The sequence below is a fragment of the Populus euphratica genome, unplaced genomic scaffold (assembly GCF_000495115.2).
Source record: "Populus euphratica unplaced genomic scaffold, PopEup_1.0 scaffold54.1, whole genome shotgun sequence".
NCBI classification, from domain to species: domain Eukaryota; kingdom Viridiplantae; phylum Streptophyta; class Magnoliopsida; order Malpighiales; family Salicaceae; genus Populus; species Populus euphratica.
The window spans coordinates 950,451-966,713 of NW_011499910.1; the positions used below are offsets into that span (position 1 = coordinate 950,451).

Sequence of the window (16,263 nt, forward strand, 5' to 3'; positions counted from 1 at the left end):
AAGGTGCATATGGTTCGTAATGTTTAAGAAGAACAAAAGTTGTCCTTTTACTTTTATTATGTTACAAAGTAGTCCCTAATTACATTGTAATCACAGAATCATCCATTAATACAAAAGCATGAAATACATGCTTTTGCAAGGTACATCATCCATTAATACAAAAGCATGAAATATATGCTTTTGCAAGGTACGTCGTCGTGCAGGGCCTAGTAAACAAACAACCCTTAATATTAAATTCATAAAAATTAAGGCTAGAAAGTAGTTTTGGACTAGACATGACACTTGCTGCTTTGTGGGTCTTTTTTTTTTTTCATAAAAAATAATGTTTGTGCGCCGTAAATGCATTTTAAAAAAATAATAGAAACCAACAACTTGAATTATAACCTCATTTAGGTTTGCTAAGCTAATTTTATTTTTATTAGATGATAAAGAAATGGAAAATGATAGTAAATAGATAAAATTTTATTAAAAAAATTATGCTACCTTGAAAAAAAAACCTCTAAAGATATAAAAATAAATAAAAATAACAAAAAAAAACATAAAATAGTGAAATATAGTAACTTGGGCAATAAAAAGTAAATCAACCCGAGTTGACATATAAAACTTATAGTTGAAGTAATAAGATCAGGATAGCCTGAAAAAATAGTAATCGAAGAAAATCACAAAGTTAAATTTAAAAAAAATAATAATTTCAAACTATAAAATTAGGAGAAAAAAAAGAATGTTGGCTCGCATTGACTTTTTAAATTTGTGACTTAAGTCATTAAATCAAAAACATTATATATGAAAAAATTATGAAACTCAATCCCAGTAAATCAAAACTTAAAAAATGAAATTGAAAAAAAAAATAGTTGAAAAGATCTAATGAAAAAGTATGATAATTAAAAGGTTAAAATTAAAACAAAAAATAAATTTAAGGGCAACTCAATATTTTTTATTATAAGGTTAAATAACTTTAACTAAAAAAAATCAAAATGATAAGGATCAAATTAAAAAAAATAATGCATTATAAACTTGAATTGAATGGTAAAATTAAAACTTTTACAAAATGACCAATAAAAAAACTAGAAACCAAACCAATAAGCACTGAATTGGAAAAAACAAATATATGGCAAATTGGAATTAAAGGACTAAATTAAAGATAATTAAAACTTATATAAAACAGCCAAATTAAAAATTAAAAGAATGAGGACTAAAATTGAAATATCAAAAACAAAAAGAACAATTTTTTTTAAATGAAAAAAGAAAAAAAAATAAAAGAAAAAAAAATGTCTACCAATAACAAACTGTCCAGCCATTGACATATGCCACACCAAGCGAGGGAGGATACAAAGTGCTTTGAACAACACATAGGAATGATGAATTTGATGCAACATACAAAAAGAGTGGGCACCTCCCACGCATGAAAAATATGTATTATCAATTTTTTTAGTTAAAAAATCAATAAATCAACATGGAAAGACCAATTTACCCTTTATGTTTCTGAAATTTACAAAAAAAGCTAAGTGAAAAGACTAGAAGGCCCTAGGCTTATGATTCATTCTTTCTTCATTTCAAGGGTTAAGATGACTTTTCACCTTATTTAAAAAAACATTAAAAGAGATAAATATACTTGGTTAACAATTTTTTTTTAACTCGGTGATAATTAAGTCATTTAACTATTTAAAAATGTAAAAAAGATGTAGATACCCTACATAATTATTAAATGATTGATGAGTTGTGTGAAAATATAAAATTAAGTGTATCTTTGTTTATTTCTTTGAAGTATAAAAATAAATTATTTAACTATTGTAGTGAATAGTAATTCATGTGTGTATAGTGTTTTCCCCTCTCATTTAGGAATCCCATTTTTATAGAAAAATTAGAAATACATGATTATAAGGCTCATATAATAAATCCATTAGATTTTCACCTAAGATGCTATGATGTAGTAGGATATAGAAAAAAAAAAATTACCAGCTACCATAAGTCTAGATTTTTGGTAGCAATTGACAAATTGTTTCTATAATATTATAGGGATGGCATTATTACCTAGAAACACAAATGATAATAGATTGCTGAAGTGAAATTATTGTTTGCCATTTTCATCAAAAAATTGTTACACTAACTATTAAAGATAAAATAATTATTTTACAAAACCCAATGGTGATTATTAAATTAATTGGAGGATTGAGGATTGAGGCATTTTTTATATTTTAGCACAATAAAATTATTAAATTAGCCTTGAAAGACTTTCAATAATTGGAGTTATAGGTTGTTTTTGTATTTTTATTTTCTAAAGTAGAATAAAATTACTAATATACCCTCAAATGCCAAATTTCTTCAACCGGGATATATGAGTTTTTTTGTCTTTTCAACATGATTTTTTAAGCTAGCATCAAGTTTACTAGGGTGTGGTGTACTAATTTAATAAATATAAATTTTATTTGAAAAGGTTAATAAATACATTACACTTAGTGGTGCAAACAATTTAAAAAAAAAACATGTGGAATCGTACAATGACCAAAACTTGGCTTACCAGGAAATGTTGGAATCTTTTCGGTAGATGACTAAATAGTGCATGTTGTTAACAAATCTCTTGTTTGATATTGATAGCCTTCCTTTTTTTTCTTTTTTTTTCCTTTCTCATCCTTGATTTTTGTGTATGAATTTTAAGTTTTTCAAAGTAGTCATTCAATTTATTTTTTAATTAGATATGATCTTTATTTTTTAATTATTATTTATTTTATTTGAAATAATTTATAAAATTAATTTTTTTTCAATTTCATCCTCCTTTTATTTTTTCATCAATCATGTTTGTTTCCATTCTTTTAATTATTATTTTTTAATCATTTTCTTGATTTATCATATTTTTCAAATTTCATCTCCTTTTACTTTATTTTATTTAATTTTTATATAGATTTGATCATTATCTTTTGATTGCTATTTTTTTTGTTAATTTTGGATGATTTGAATTTTTTTTCATGATTTTTTTTGGGTTATATATTTTCAATTGGATAATTCAATCTTATAACTTAGATTACAAGTTTTAAAAAATAACTTGATTTGACTTCAATTTTTTTATCATTTGACATTAGGTTTTGGACCTTTAACTTTATATTTTTTATTGCTTTTCTTTATATGATATTATCTCGACTTATATCACAGGTTATGAGTTAACTTTTTTTTTCTTATTTTGTTATTTATTTATTTTGATTGAGAGTTGACTTTCATCATTTTTTTATTTATTTTGTATAGGTTATCCCAATCTTTCAATCGGTTTGTGAGTTTGATGTGTAAATTAGAGTGAGTTTTTTGTTTTTTTTTTTTAAATTAATTGTTTTAATTTCTCCTTTAACATTTGATTCGGTGATAATTAAGATATTTTTTATATATTTTTATGAAATTATTCATTCCTCATTTAATTTTTACTTTATCATTAAATAAAATCATTAAGATTTTTATAAAAATATTTAAAAAATATCTTTTCATACGTGAGCATTCATTCTTTTCTTTAGTCATTGTAACTTTTTTTTGTTGTTGTTTATTTGTCATAAGCTAATCGCAACAGACAGCTACCTCGTGACATTCCCGCAATTTACTATACTAACAAAGGGGTATTCCTATTCTTTACAACCTTAAATATATTGGAGGACAGAAACTTACGTTGTGGCTCAAATCATCGAGTTCTTGAAAAGATTGCTGAAGAATTGCTCGGATTTGAGATCTTAACAGGCAAGGTAAAAGCTGTTACACTAAAACCATTTAAGCTGCTCTACCTTGAAGACTCCTTGTTCTGTCTCCAGTTATCAGGCATTTAAATCTGTTTAACGCTTCTTGAGCAGCTTCGGAAAAGCTGGTGAATGCTACTTTTGAAACATTTATACCAGGCTTCCATTTTTGCTAATTTGTTCAGCGAAGATCTTGACCCAATTTTTCTCTGATAATTTTTCAAACCATTCTGATAAATAATGAATTGTATTATCTCAACAAACCTTTGGTATTTTACTGCTTAACAGTGTAGGTTTTGCTGATTTCACTTGAGCCTATTAATATAAAAGTTGATTCTGTTTGTTGTTGTCGCTGTAATATTAATGTTAATTATGATAAAACTTCATTTTCTTTCAGGATTTAGAGAGAATGTTTGAAGATGATTGTGGCATGCGGGAGAAGGAGCCCTTTTCTCTTACCAGAGCTAATTATACAGAGGTAGGTTTCAATCTTCTTTCTGTGTCTCCCCCGTAACCTCCCTTGAGGGGAGGGGGACAGGAGGATTGCAAATGTTGCTTTCTGTAAGAATTTGTGACCAAACGTATTTACTTTGCGGATGATCTGTTTTCCTGGAAATTTGTTGAGCAGTATTATTACGCTTTAGCAGTTCCCCTTGATCAATCTAAAGATACCTCTGGCAAAATCTCACATTAGGCAGCATGAGTTGGAAGGAAAAACAATGGACTTGCTGTCCTTGAATCACTGACCGAAAGAAACTTTTTTTTCTTTTCCTCATCTATTTTTTTTTCAACATTAGAGGTGCACCAAATGATTTTCCTAATTGTCTGTGATTCAACTTACTGCCTTCATTTGTGTGTAAATGGACTGGTCTTGGCTCTGTTCTATCCTTGATCTTCTTCAGCCATTGTCTAGCACCTTTCTAGATCAGGGAAATGGAGCAGGACCTGCTCTTTTGGGTGTACCCACCTAGGATGAAGGGAACGTGTGGTTGTGCTACTGAGACGAAGGCTGATTCTATAACCAACTTAGTTTGCTTGTTCATGTATGAAATGTAGGTTTCTGTTCTTATTAATAGCTTAATTTAGCAGTCTTTTTGACCATTGAAATATCATGAAATTAGCTGTACAGGAAGGAGCTAGGCTTGAGAAGAGAACCCATTTTTTTTTCCTTCTCAACTTTAGTGATCTCAATCTTTTAGGTTGGAGGACTTTGTGGCTCCTCTCTTTCCTTGAATTGTAATTCTGATTTTTCAGCAACAAAAGGGAAACATGTTTGAAGGCTTTCTGGTGCTTATGATGGGATTTTAATTCTTGACTTGTACACTGGAATGGATCTAGTTCTTGAGCAGAAGCTTAGTTCATATCAGTTTGCAGTGCAGTTTGACATCTGCTTATTTTATTCCTTGAAAGACTAAATGAAAGCATGAGCATTTATATAGTTTATATCTGCAACTAGACTCAACGGAAAATTTTTTGTAGTGAGAGTCAAAAGATTTACATAAAAAGAAAGAGAGAAAAAAAAGAGGTGCGCAAGAACAGTAGCCTGGGGAAATTCCTCCTACAGAAGGCCTATTACAGGTGAGTTGCTAAAGATTGGCCTCTCTTTGCTAGGATTTTGCACCCCATTGTAACAAATACTTTTCCTTCGAGGCTTTGCCTCTCCAAGCATTGTAATGACATCCCTCATAGATGGTCTGTCCTTAGGCAGCTTTGCGGTGCAGAGAATCGCAATGCGGAGAACAAGAAGCATCTCTTCCTGCACATCTTTGCAATGTCCAGCTATGCTGTGGTCTAGTGCTTCTTCTAAAGCTCTGTTGTTTCTGATCTTTCTTCGAACCCATTCAACAATATCAACAGACTCACCAAATGCAGGGTCTAATGGCATTTTTCCTGTCAGTAGCTCCAAAAGCACCACCCCAAAACTATATATGTCACTCTTCTCATCAACCTTCAGAGTGTATCCATATTCTGTCACGAGAAATAAAAACATCAGCAGCAGTCTAGATTATCAACATGCAATTTGAGAGTTTTTCCAACTCTTGGTCTTGCAGCCTTGGTAAAGTAGCATGTGAATGGATGGATATGAGATGATTTGTATAGCAAGCTACTTAGATGAAAGAACAACCTATCCATAATTTATGGTTCATGCACTGATATAGAACAATCTATCTGAAGAATAGACAAGCAACTTACCAGGTGCAATATATCCATAAGAACCAGCCACCATTGATACTGTCTCATTCTTGTATCTCATCATCCTGGCCAAGCCGAAATCTGCTATCCTTGCCTCGAGGTTTGAATCAAGCAGTATGTTGTTGGACTTGATATCGCGGTGGATGACTGGTGGGTGACAATCATGGTGGAGGTAGTTTAGCCCCTGTGCAACTCCAACTGCTACGTTGTACCGCGAGACCCAGTCCACCAACAAATTTCCAGCATCTTTACCGTGTAAAGCTGTTCCAAGGTTTCCATTAGGCATGTACTCATAAACCATCAGTACATCTGTTTCATTATGAATATACCCTAAAAGCCGAACAATGTTTCTATGCCGAAGCCTCCCTAAGAGATTCACTTCTCTGAATAGATCATCACCGTCCTCATTGTCTCTTTCTGTTCTCCAAAGCTTCTTCACTGCTACAGTCGCATGTGGCCGGTAAGCCTCAGCCTTGTACACAATGCCAGTCCCTCCCATGCCGATGATATTTGATTCCATAATGCAAGCTATAATATCACTACTAGTGAAACTGATTCGTTGGAAAGCTACTAATGTCCAAGGCCATTCCTTGTTGCTATTGTTAAACCAATCATAAAAGAAACTGTTGTATAAATACCATCTTTTATATATCAATCTCCCAGTAAAAAATGCGATTACAAGAGATAAGATGATTGAGATTCCGACCATGAATCCAATAATAACGTGCTTGACGAGCAAATTCTGCTGTTGTTTTGATGCAGAAGAAGCAGTAGAGCAGGGTGGGAGTATGCCACCGCAAAGACCAGCGTTGCCAACAAGATCATTAGGATTTATGGTCGTCAACATTCCGTTGGAGGGAACCGGACCCTCAAGCTTATTGAATGATAAGTCTAACGTTTCTAAGGCTGGTGAGTTCCCAAAGTTCTCCGGGATCCGACCGACCAGAGAATTGTTGGACAGGTCAAGAATGGCCAATGTTGGCATTGTTGAGATTGCTTTCGGGATCTCCCCAGTAAATTGATTGTTTTGCAAGTTTAGATTCACCAGCTTTTCACATGAAGCAATGCTCTCTGGGATTTTTCCAGATAAATGGTTGCTTGAAAGGTCAAGAAGAGTTAGTGATGGGCAATCTTGGAATTGGTCTGGGATTTGTCCTTCCAAGTGGTTGTTGGAGGCCATGAATATCTGAAGGCTAGGAATGGATAAAATGCTATATGGGAGAGATGATTGAAGGTGGTTTCCAGAGACATCAATGAACGAAAGTGATGTAGACAAACCAATGTCATCTGGTATTTGGCCAGTTAGATTGTTGTCAGCTAATTCCAGCCTTTGAAGCATTGGAAGACTTCCAAGACCAACTAGAATTGTCCCAGAAATAAGATTATTTTGCATGCGAACACGTACTAATGACTTACAGGTTGAGAGACTTGTGGGGATTGGGCCAGAGAAGGAATTGTTGAAGACGATGAGTTTAGTGAGATTGCCAGAATGACACAAACCTGGTGGAATCTCACCTGACAATGAATTTGATGACACATCTAACCATTGCAAGGGTGAGTTCTGTCCTAGATTCTCAGGCAAAGGACCAGTCAGAAAATTCTTCCATAGCTCAAGCACCTCCAGTTTGGCTAGCTCACCAAGCTTGGTAGGAATTGTACCCTTCAGTTGATTGCGCATCAAATTCAGGAGCTGCAAATTCTTCAGTTCTGCTAACTCCACTGGGATCTCTCCTGAAATCTGATTGTCAGAAAGATCCAGGAACACTAGCGACGTTGCATCGCCGAGTTCTGGTGGAATCTTTCCTGTGAAATTGTTCTTGTACAGATAAACTGTGGTAAGTTGCTTTAGCCTACCCAACTCAGCTGGAATCTGACCACTAAGGCTGCCAACTGCAAGGTCAAGATACCGAAGATTGGTGAGGTTCCCAATCTCTTCTGGGATTTCACCTTCGAACTCATTGTACCCAAGAATGATGGTCTCTAGAGAAGCAAGTTGGCCTATCTCTCTTGGAATCCTTCCAGTCAGATTATTACCAGAGAGGCCAAGAAACTTCAATTTCTGCAGATTCTTGAAAGAACCAGGAATTGAGCCTTCAAAGAAGCTCCCTCGAAAATCTAAGCTTTCGAGAGATGTTGCATTTCCAAGATCTTCAGGAAGATAACCTGAGAAGTTGTTGCTGGATGCATTTACTGCAGTCAAGCCTGAGGCCATTCCAAGACCAGTTGGGAAGCTGCCAACGAAGTTGTTCTGACTTACATCAATGGTCTTCAATGATGTAAGAGTTCCTAGTGCTCTTGGCAATGAAGAATCAAACCCATTACAAGAGAAGTTGAGAAAAGAAAGACTCTGCAAATCTTGAATATGATCCGATACATTGCCAGTGAGATTCATATTGGAAAGGTCAAGCCTCTCCACAAACCCCTTGGAGTTGCACCATATTCCAGTCCAGTTACAATGGGGTGACTGATTCTCAGCTGCATTTCTTGGCATTCTCCAACCCTCAAGTTGATTTGAAGGATCAATCAGGCTAGATCTGATTAACAACAAAGTTGACAATTCTTCATACTGTTGCACACTTTGATCTCCTTCAACAAAAACAAGAGGAAGACCAAAGCAACAGAGGAAGAACAGCAAAAGGGTTTGCATCTTCTTGTTCTTTCGAGTTAGTTTCCTTCTAGTTGTGTGGCATTTCTGGCTCCGTGGAACAGACACAGCGTGGCAAGAGGATGTTGTACGAGAGAAGAACAAGTTAACTAGCTAGCATGCTATAATTAATGAACATTGAGCATTACTTTAATGTGTTACGTGGGTTCTCGGGATCTGAACCAGCTAATTATTTGTACTTAATGACTGTAAAGGCTTGGAATTATTTGAAATCCACCAGACACCAAAACATGGAAATGATTATTCTCTGATACTTAATTTTATTATTGATTGATCCCATGGTCAACTCAACTGGTAATAATCTGGTAATGATGATTTGTTTTTGGTGATTCCATTCCTGTGGACATTTAATTGAAACTGAATCTGTACTTTTCCTGTGGACATTTAATTGAAACTATCTTCTGTTAATCCCAGGATGATATATTAAAAGTATGATTGTTCCATTTATTAGGGGTTTGATATTAAAAGAAGTTATTGAGTTAACTCAGAGTCAAGTTAAATGAATTATTTATTTTATTAAAATAATATCATCTTATTTTTTTTTAAATTTGATTTTTAATATTATATTAAAAGAAGTTATTGAGTTAACTCAGGAGTCAAGTTAAATGAATTATTATTTTATTAAAAAAATATCATCTTATTTTTTTAAATTTGATTTTTAATATCAATTAAATCAAGTTTAGATTAAATTTTAACGGAATAAATAGAATTTATCTAAATCAATGTCAATTAATTTAAATTAAAACCCGAATCATTATAACAGAGATTGCAATTTATGTTATCTTGAACTAGATTACTTATCATGATTATGACTAATGAAGGTGATTACGGTAAGCATTTCACTTTTTATCCCTCAATGTACAACGAGTCCACTCCTTCTATATCCAGGCACAATCATGCCACATTTTCCACTCCTCTTCGATATTTGTCCAAGACTTCCCACCTTTTGCTGAGTTTTGAAATAAGATTTAACCATATAGTTCAGAATTAATTAAGATTTGTGAACTAAAACTTTACCTAAGTTTAAATTTGAATAAAAAGATATTCATCTGGTAAAATTTAGCTGATTCGATAAGTTAATTCATAAGCGGATTGATTTTAGTGAATTTTGTATAAACTCGCTCAAATCAACCTTAATAAAAGTTTTTTTTTATAAAGTAAAATGATGTTATTTTAATAAAAAATAATTAAAAAGTTTTTTTTAAAAATAAAATAATGTTATTTTAACAAAAAATAATTAAAAAATAATCACCTGATAACTCAAGATTTTTTTCCCGAGCAAGAACCACAAGTAAAGTTGGTGATTCATGCATCATTACTGAATAAACGCAAATAAAATTAAATATGTTGCATATGTTATATACTGCTGCATGAAATAAACAATATAATGCTAAATGTTTACCTAATCAGGATTTATCTGGTACAGGAGAATCTCCCCCATGTTACAATGTTGAGAGAAAAAAGAAAAAGAAAAACCCTAGACAGCTCGGAACTTTGTATCTGTGTGAGAGGAAGATGGTGGGTCTCACGGGGTTGCAAAAGTGACAGGCTTAACAGTCATTGTCTTCGCCTACCAGATGCTGTCCTTACCAAAACATAACTGCAGTACTGTGTTTCTAAGTTTGCACATGCGCTCAGCTGGCTCCTGGAATTTATTACAGGTTTAAAATATAACAGCCACTGTGGAAGAAGACACAGATGTTTGTGCATTTAAAAGGTAATAAGAGCTCAAAACCCCATAAAACATGGTGTAGAAGCTGGAGGCCATGTGCTCAGGGCAGCTTCCTTCGGGAAGAACACCAAGCACCATTATTATTGGCATGGGACATTCTCACATTACCTTAGAAGCATAAGCATAGTGATTGATCTTTATCAATGTATCTGTGACCATTTTAGAATCAATCAGAGGGTGCAAAGATTAGGTGACCCACGTGGCTTTATGCTAAAGACACCATTATTTCGTACAATCTTCTTTTAAAAAGTATTTTCCCCTTGGAAATTTATTGAAATATTTTTTTATTTTGTTTTTGACATTAATATATTAAAATTATTAGAAAATACAAAAAATATTAATTTAATATATTTTTAAATAAAACACATTTTAAAATACATCAAGATAGAATGTGTTTTTTAAAAGTGTTTTTTTTTAAATAAGTTTGAAAATACAAAATGTGAAAAGAAAGATCAATTTAATAAAATGGTTTTAAAAAAATAAGGGTTACAATTGAAATAAAAAGTAAAAACAAGTTTTTTATTGAAGGGTAAGATTAAAAAGAAAAATCAGTTTACCTAAAAAGAACAAAAAAAATTAAAAGAATGATGACAAAATTAAAAAATAACCACATATCCCAAATTAGGATTAAATAATAAAATTAAAAATAAATTAAAATTTTATAAAAGTGTTAATAACAAAAATTAAAAATTAAAAAAACAAAAATCAAAATGAAAATCTCATCAAAGAACAACTCTAAATTTTACATGGATAGTGTAAACTTCAAGGGAAAGAAGAGAGAAAAGAAAAAAATTTATTATCAGTAATAAGTCATGCCACCACCAACAATAGGCACCACCTTAAAAAGATGAACATAATAATACTTTCAAATACATAATGAAGTTGAATTTTAACTATTAGGAGGTGTTGCATGCATTATTTAAAGGGTGAGAGCAAACATACATGGAAACAACCTTTTATTTGTATTTTTTTTATTTAGTCTAATATCAAATTGCTCCTCAGTTGATATAAAAATAAAATAAAAATCATTTTGAAATAACAAAAATGCTGATTGACATAAGTCTTTTTTGTTTTTAAAGGTATTTTAGTTGTTTTATTGTGCTTTTTATTTTTTAATTATTTTTATTTTTTTAAATATAAAATTTCACCTCAAATTGACCTCATAACAACAAAAAAATCATTTTGAAAATATAAAATAATCCTTAATGCAAGTTTTAATTTTTATTTTATCTTCAAAAGTATTTTGATTACTTAACTATGCTTTTGAAATGTACAAAAACTTATTTGTTCCTATTAATTTGATAATAATTAATGGTCTTTATGAAAAGACTTAGATGCTTACAATAGCTAGTTTTATAGGTTTTTTTTTATAGAAAAGCTAAAATTGTTAAAACACTATTTAAATGAATAGTGTTTTTACTTACTGTTTATATTTTTTTCTAGCAATATTATTTTTGGAAAATAATTACTATAAAAAAAAGGATTGGTTTGGTATTTTTTTTCTTTTATTAGAATGTTAAAAAAACAATATTATTTTTAGAGAATCAACTTGTAATATTTATTTCATAAATCCTGCCCACAAATATAAAAAATTTAGCATTTCTAAAGTGTAAGTATATAAATAAAAATAATCCCAAAAAAGAAATACACTCCTTTTGCCAATTATATCACAATTCCAAACAGAGAGTCCATATATTTCAAAGAGCATCTACATTTGGTTATTTCAAAGGTATTGCATATTGAAATGGTCGTCCTCAATATATAGATGACACTTTGATTTTTATACTAAATAACTACAATTCATTGACTCATGCTAAGGGGATTAATTATAAGATGGTTTGAGCTAGCCTCAGGATTATGAGTGAACTTTCACAAAAGCTCATTGGTAGGAATAAACTTAGATTATGAGTTTAAGTACGACTGGTATAGTAGGTTCAATCTTTTACAGATAGGATTCCCTTCTAGTCAAATTTTATGCCTTCCATTGGGTGCTAACCCAGAAAGGCTATCGATCTACATGGAAACCAATGATTTTACGTATCCATTCAAGATTGGGAATGTGGAAAAAAAGGTTGTTAATCATGACTGGTGGTGTCTGTTTGATTAGAATCGTGCTGAACTCCTTGCATCTTCACTACATGTCCATTTCTCTTATGTTAATAGGCATTGGCCATGTGATTACATTTATTAAATGAAGATTTCTTTGGGCTAGAACATCTGACACTAAAAAGATTTACAAGGTTTCTTGGAATTTAGTGGTGAGAGAAAAAATTAGAGGTGGTTTAAGAGTAGAAAAAACAAAGCTCTACTTTTTAAATGGATATGGAGGCTTGGAGATCAAAATATACGAGGTTAACAAGAGATAACATCCAAGAAGTATAGATCTACCTTTGAGAATGGGCTTCCTTATTTTAATACTCTTTTATCTGATACTTGGCAAGGTATTTACTCAATTTCCAACACTGCAGATCAAATCTCAGTAACTCTTCAAGACAACATTTGCTATAAAATGGGTAATGGGAAGGATATTTGTTTTTAAACAGATTAGTGGTTAAAAATTGATATTCTTAAGTATCCATTTCCTCAATAGTTTGTTCTTTCTACTACGCCAGTGTTGAAGTAAATTCAATCTAGAAGGTCAAGGAAGGCAACCACCAGCTGTCACCGTCCAACCATCCAGCCGCCAGCCACCAGCTACGAGTCGCTTTCACACTATCGGCCACAACTGCCTTCACACTTGAAGGTTGAATTTTCTTGTTTTGAATTCGTGTATAAATAGCTAGCCGAGTTTATGTTATAATGTGTGGAGAGATTTGAGAGAAATACTAGAGAGAAAGAGAGAAAAAGAAGGTGTGTATTGTAAGCTTTTGTTTATGTTGTAAGCTTGTTGTTCTTGAAATAAAACAGTGTGTTTTATCCCCTTCGAGTGTTTCAAAACCACCATAAGTGATTTCTCCTACCAACAGCCAGCAGGTAGAATTGAAAAGATGGGGTTCTTGAATTATAATTGTTGGTCCTAAAATCTATCTTGGAAAAGGCCTCTAAGATCTTAGGAACTTGAACAACTTAATCTTCTTCTTATAAAGCTGTACAGAGCTTGCTTGGAACAACATCATAAAGACTCCAAACACTAGAGTATTGAAAGAAATGAAAAACACAGTACTGTCAAATCATGTAACACCTTAAATGATAGGATTGCATATCCTGACGTCTCCTCCTTTTCTCCTCTTCTATGGAAAGGAATGGCTCCTCCAAAAATTGATGTTTTCATATGGTTACTACATTGCAGAATATGTGCTAGAGACTTCCTTGTTAGAAGAAATTTAATAGACATTGCACTTGTGAGCTATTCTTTTTGTGATTTTGATAGGGAAACTATTGAGCATCTTTTCTTTGAGTGTTATGAAATCTAGAAGATATGAAGCTGTTTTATGAAATGGATAGGTTTAGAATGGTGCATGCCAAGTTCTTTAGAATCTCCCATGATTCAATGAAGTGTTCTAATTAGAAGGAAGTTTCCACGTTAAGCTATCTTTACTCTGGCCTATAGTATTTTGTGGAGTATTTGGTTGACTAGAAATATTTTGATTTTTCAAGATGAAATCCCATATTAGAATTCGATATTTGAATTAATTATTCATCATCTAGCTTTATGGTTGAAAACAGCTGAAAGAAACTTTATTTACATATGATTAGGCTTACTAAGAAGATCAGAAAGTTTGCCAAATAAGTCGTGAGCTTTCCTTTTTAGTTGTATATTTTATCTTTTATTGTTTTCTTTCTTTTATATTTGTTTGTAATTTTTAATTTTAGTTTGCTACAGTTTAAACTTAGTCCAGTGATTGAATATTTGTTTGTAATTTTTAATTTTAGTTAAACTTAGTCCAGTGATAGTCCAGTGATTGACTTAGCTTAAGATCTGGAACACAATTACTGAGTTTTGATTGAGTCACATGATCAATTTTAATATTTTTATAAATCAAAACTATGTTATTTTAATAAAATATAAAAAATAATTAACAAATTATAATCGAGTTTTTAATAAATCTTGTTAAGTTAAAAATTAATTTAGAGTTTACCAATAAGGTTTTGTTAATGATAACTCTCATGAGAATCTTCTTTAACCATCAAAATACTTGAAGATTTGACAAAAACCTTTTTATATATTTAATTTTAAAAAATATTATAGAATCCCATCTTTTTTTTAATCAAAAATAAGGAACACGGACATTTAAAAAAGCCACTATAATAGTAGTAGTAGTAGTAGTAGTAGTAGTAGTAGTAGTAGTAGTAGTAGTAGTAGTAGTAGTAGTAGTAGTAGTAGTAGTAGTAGTAGTAGTAGTAGTAGTAGTAATAATAATAATAATAATAAAGAAAGAGAAGAAGAAGAAGATGATGAGAACTTTGAGATGGAATATTAATGTAACGATTAAACAATGATAATAACAAATGTCAAGGTTAGAGGTTCCACTAATGGTATATCAAACAAGTATAGTATAAACTCTTATTATTGAATTGGAAACCACACACAAAGGAGGTTCCAATCAGATTATATATTGTTAACATGATTACATTAGTCATCTTATTCAATTAATGCTAATACTTGTAAATCTCGTCAAGCATTCATGATTATAACTTATGTTAACAACAAATCAAGTTCCTTTCATAGCTCAGGTGTCGGTTATACCATACATTATGGGCTATGAAAGTGCCAAGCATTTGTTGTACCAAGTGTTATATAACATAAATCAAGATTAGTCATTTAACAAGCAAAGTATTAAAGAGTGAACAAGATAGCAAATATAAAACATGTTAGTATCAAACATTAAAGTCCATATTAAGTTTACATTATACTTATTCTTACACCATTAGTGTAACCTTTTCACCTTGACATAATTAACTTAGCTAGACATAATGAAAGAAAGCAAAATAGATAAACAAAATAAGAACATAAAAGTTAACTAAGTAAAGGAAAGGAAATGAAAGGCATAAACTTAATATTAATGAAAACAAAGCATAAAAAATACAAAGAGAGAAAGGAAGAGCATGATCTTGATCTGGAAATCAAGATGCCTAAATGCATGGCAAATGCCTCCTTTTATAGGCCAAAAATGGGAACTATTGATTTGATGACTAATTGATAAGTGGGTGACCAACTTTTGACTTGGTGACAATCCTTATCTTCTCTTGTCTGCCCAAAACGTCATTGATAACGTCAAAATTGGAGCCAGTTGTAAACATGAAAGTTGTAGGCAATTGTCTCAGCTTTCTTGTGTAAAAACTTCAGCTCATTTGGACTTCTAGAACTCCAGATATGGCCAAAATACCGAACAGTGCTCGGGCTGGAAGACAGATTCGGGCTTCTTTGTTGTTGCTACAATTTGGACTTGATAATGGCCTTTTTAGATCTTGGGCTCCATATGAAAGTTGTAGGCCTATGTCTTACCTTTCTATCCATATAAATTGGACCTAAATCTGAGATCTGTAGCTCTAGATATGACCCAATTACCGAACAGTGTTCCGGTTTGGATTGCACCGACATCTCTTTTCTAAGTTTGGCCATCTCTTTATCGTTGTAATTTAAGTTCTTCAAGTCATCAATCAATCCTTTCATTTATGTGATAGACCTGCATTAAAAATAGACATTTACCACAATTTATAGGTATCTTATATTATTAGATATATTATTATAAAACATGCTTTAGTTAAGGAGTTATTGATACTTCAAGTGCAAAATGATGATATAAAACCATGATAAAAATGCACTTTTAAGTACTAATCACTTAGCTTAAGATCTGGAACACAATTACTGAGTTTTGATTGAGTCACACGATCAATTCTAATATTTTTATAAATCAAAACTATGTTATTTTAATAAAATATAAAAAATAATTAACAAATTATAATCGAGTTTTTAATAAATCTTGTTAAGTTAAAAATTAATTTAGAGTTTACCAATAAGG

At 31.6% G+C, this 16,263-nt stretch overlaps 1 protein-coding gene and 1 long non-coding RNA gene across 2 annotated transcripts; one reads left to right on the forward strand and one right to left on the reverse strand.

The window, feature by feature from the left end:
* The first annotated feature begins 3,784 nt into the window (after positions 1-3,784).
* Positions 3,785-6,712, forward strand: LOC105133896 (uncharacterized). The gene is made up of 3 exons (XR_843891.1): positions 3,785-3,894; positions 4,108-4,188; positions 6,666-6,712. It is a non-coding gene; the product is annotated as an uncharacterized LOC105133896 (long non-coding RNA).
* LOC105133895 (leucine-rich repeat receptor-like protein kinase PXL1) lies at positions 5,120-8,760 on the reverse strand. Its single transcript, XM_011038054.1, has 2 exons — positions 5,904-8,760; positions 5,120-5,678 (listed from the first exon to the last, which is right to left on the reverse strand). Exons 1-2 carry the CDS (start codon positions 8,548-8,550, stop codon positions 5,269-5,271), a joined length of 3,057 nt encoding a protein of 1,018 aa, XP_011036356.1. The 5' UTR covers positions 8,551-8,760; the 3' UTR covers positions 5,120-5,268.
* Positions 8,761-16,263: the final 7,503 nt, after the last annotated feature.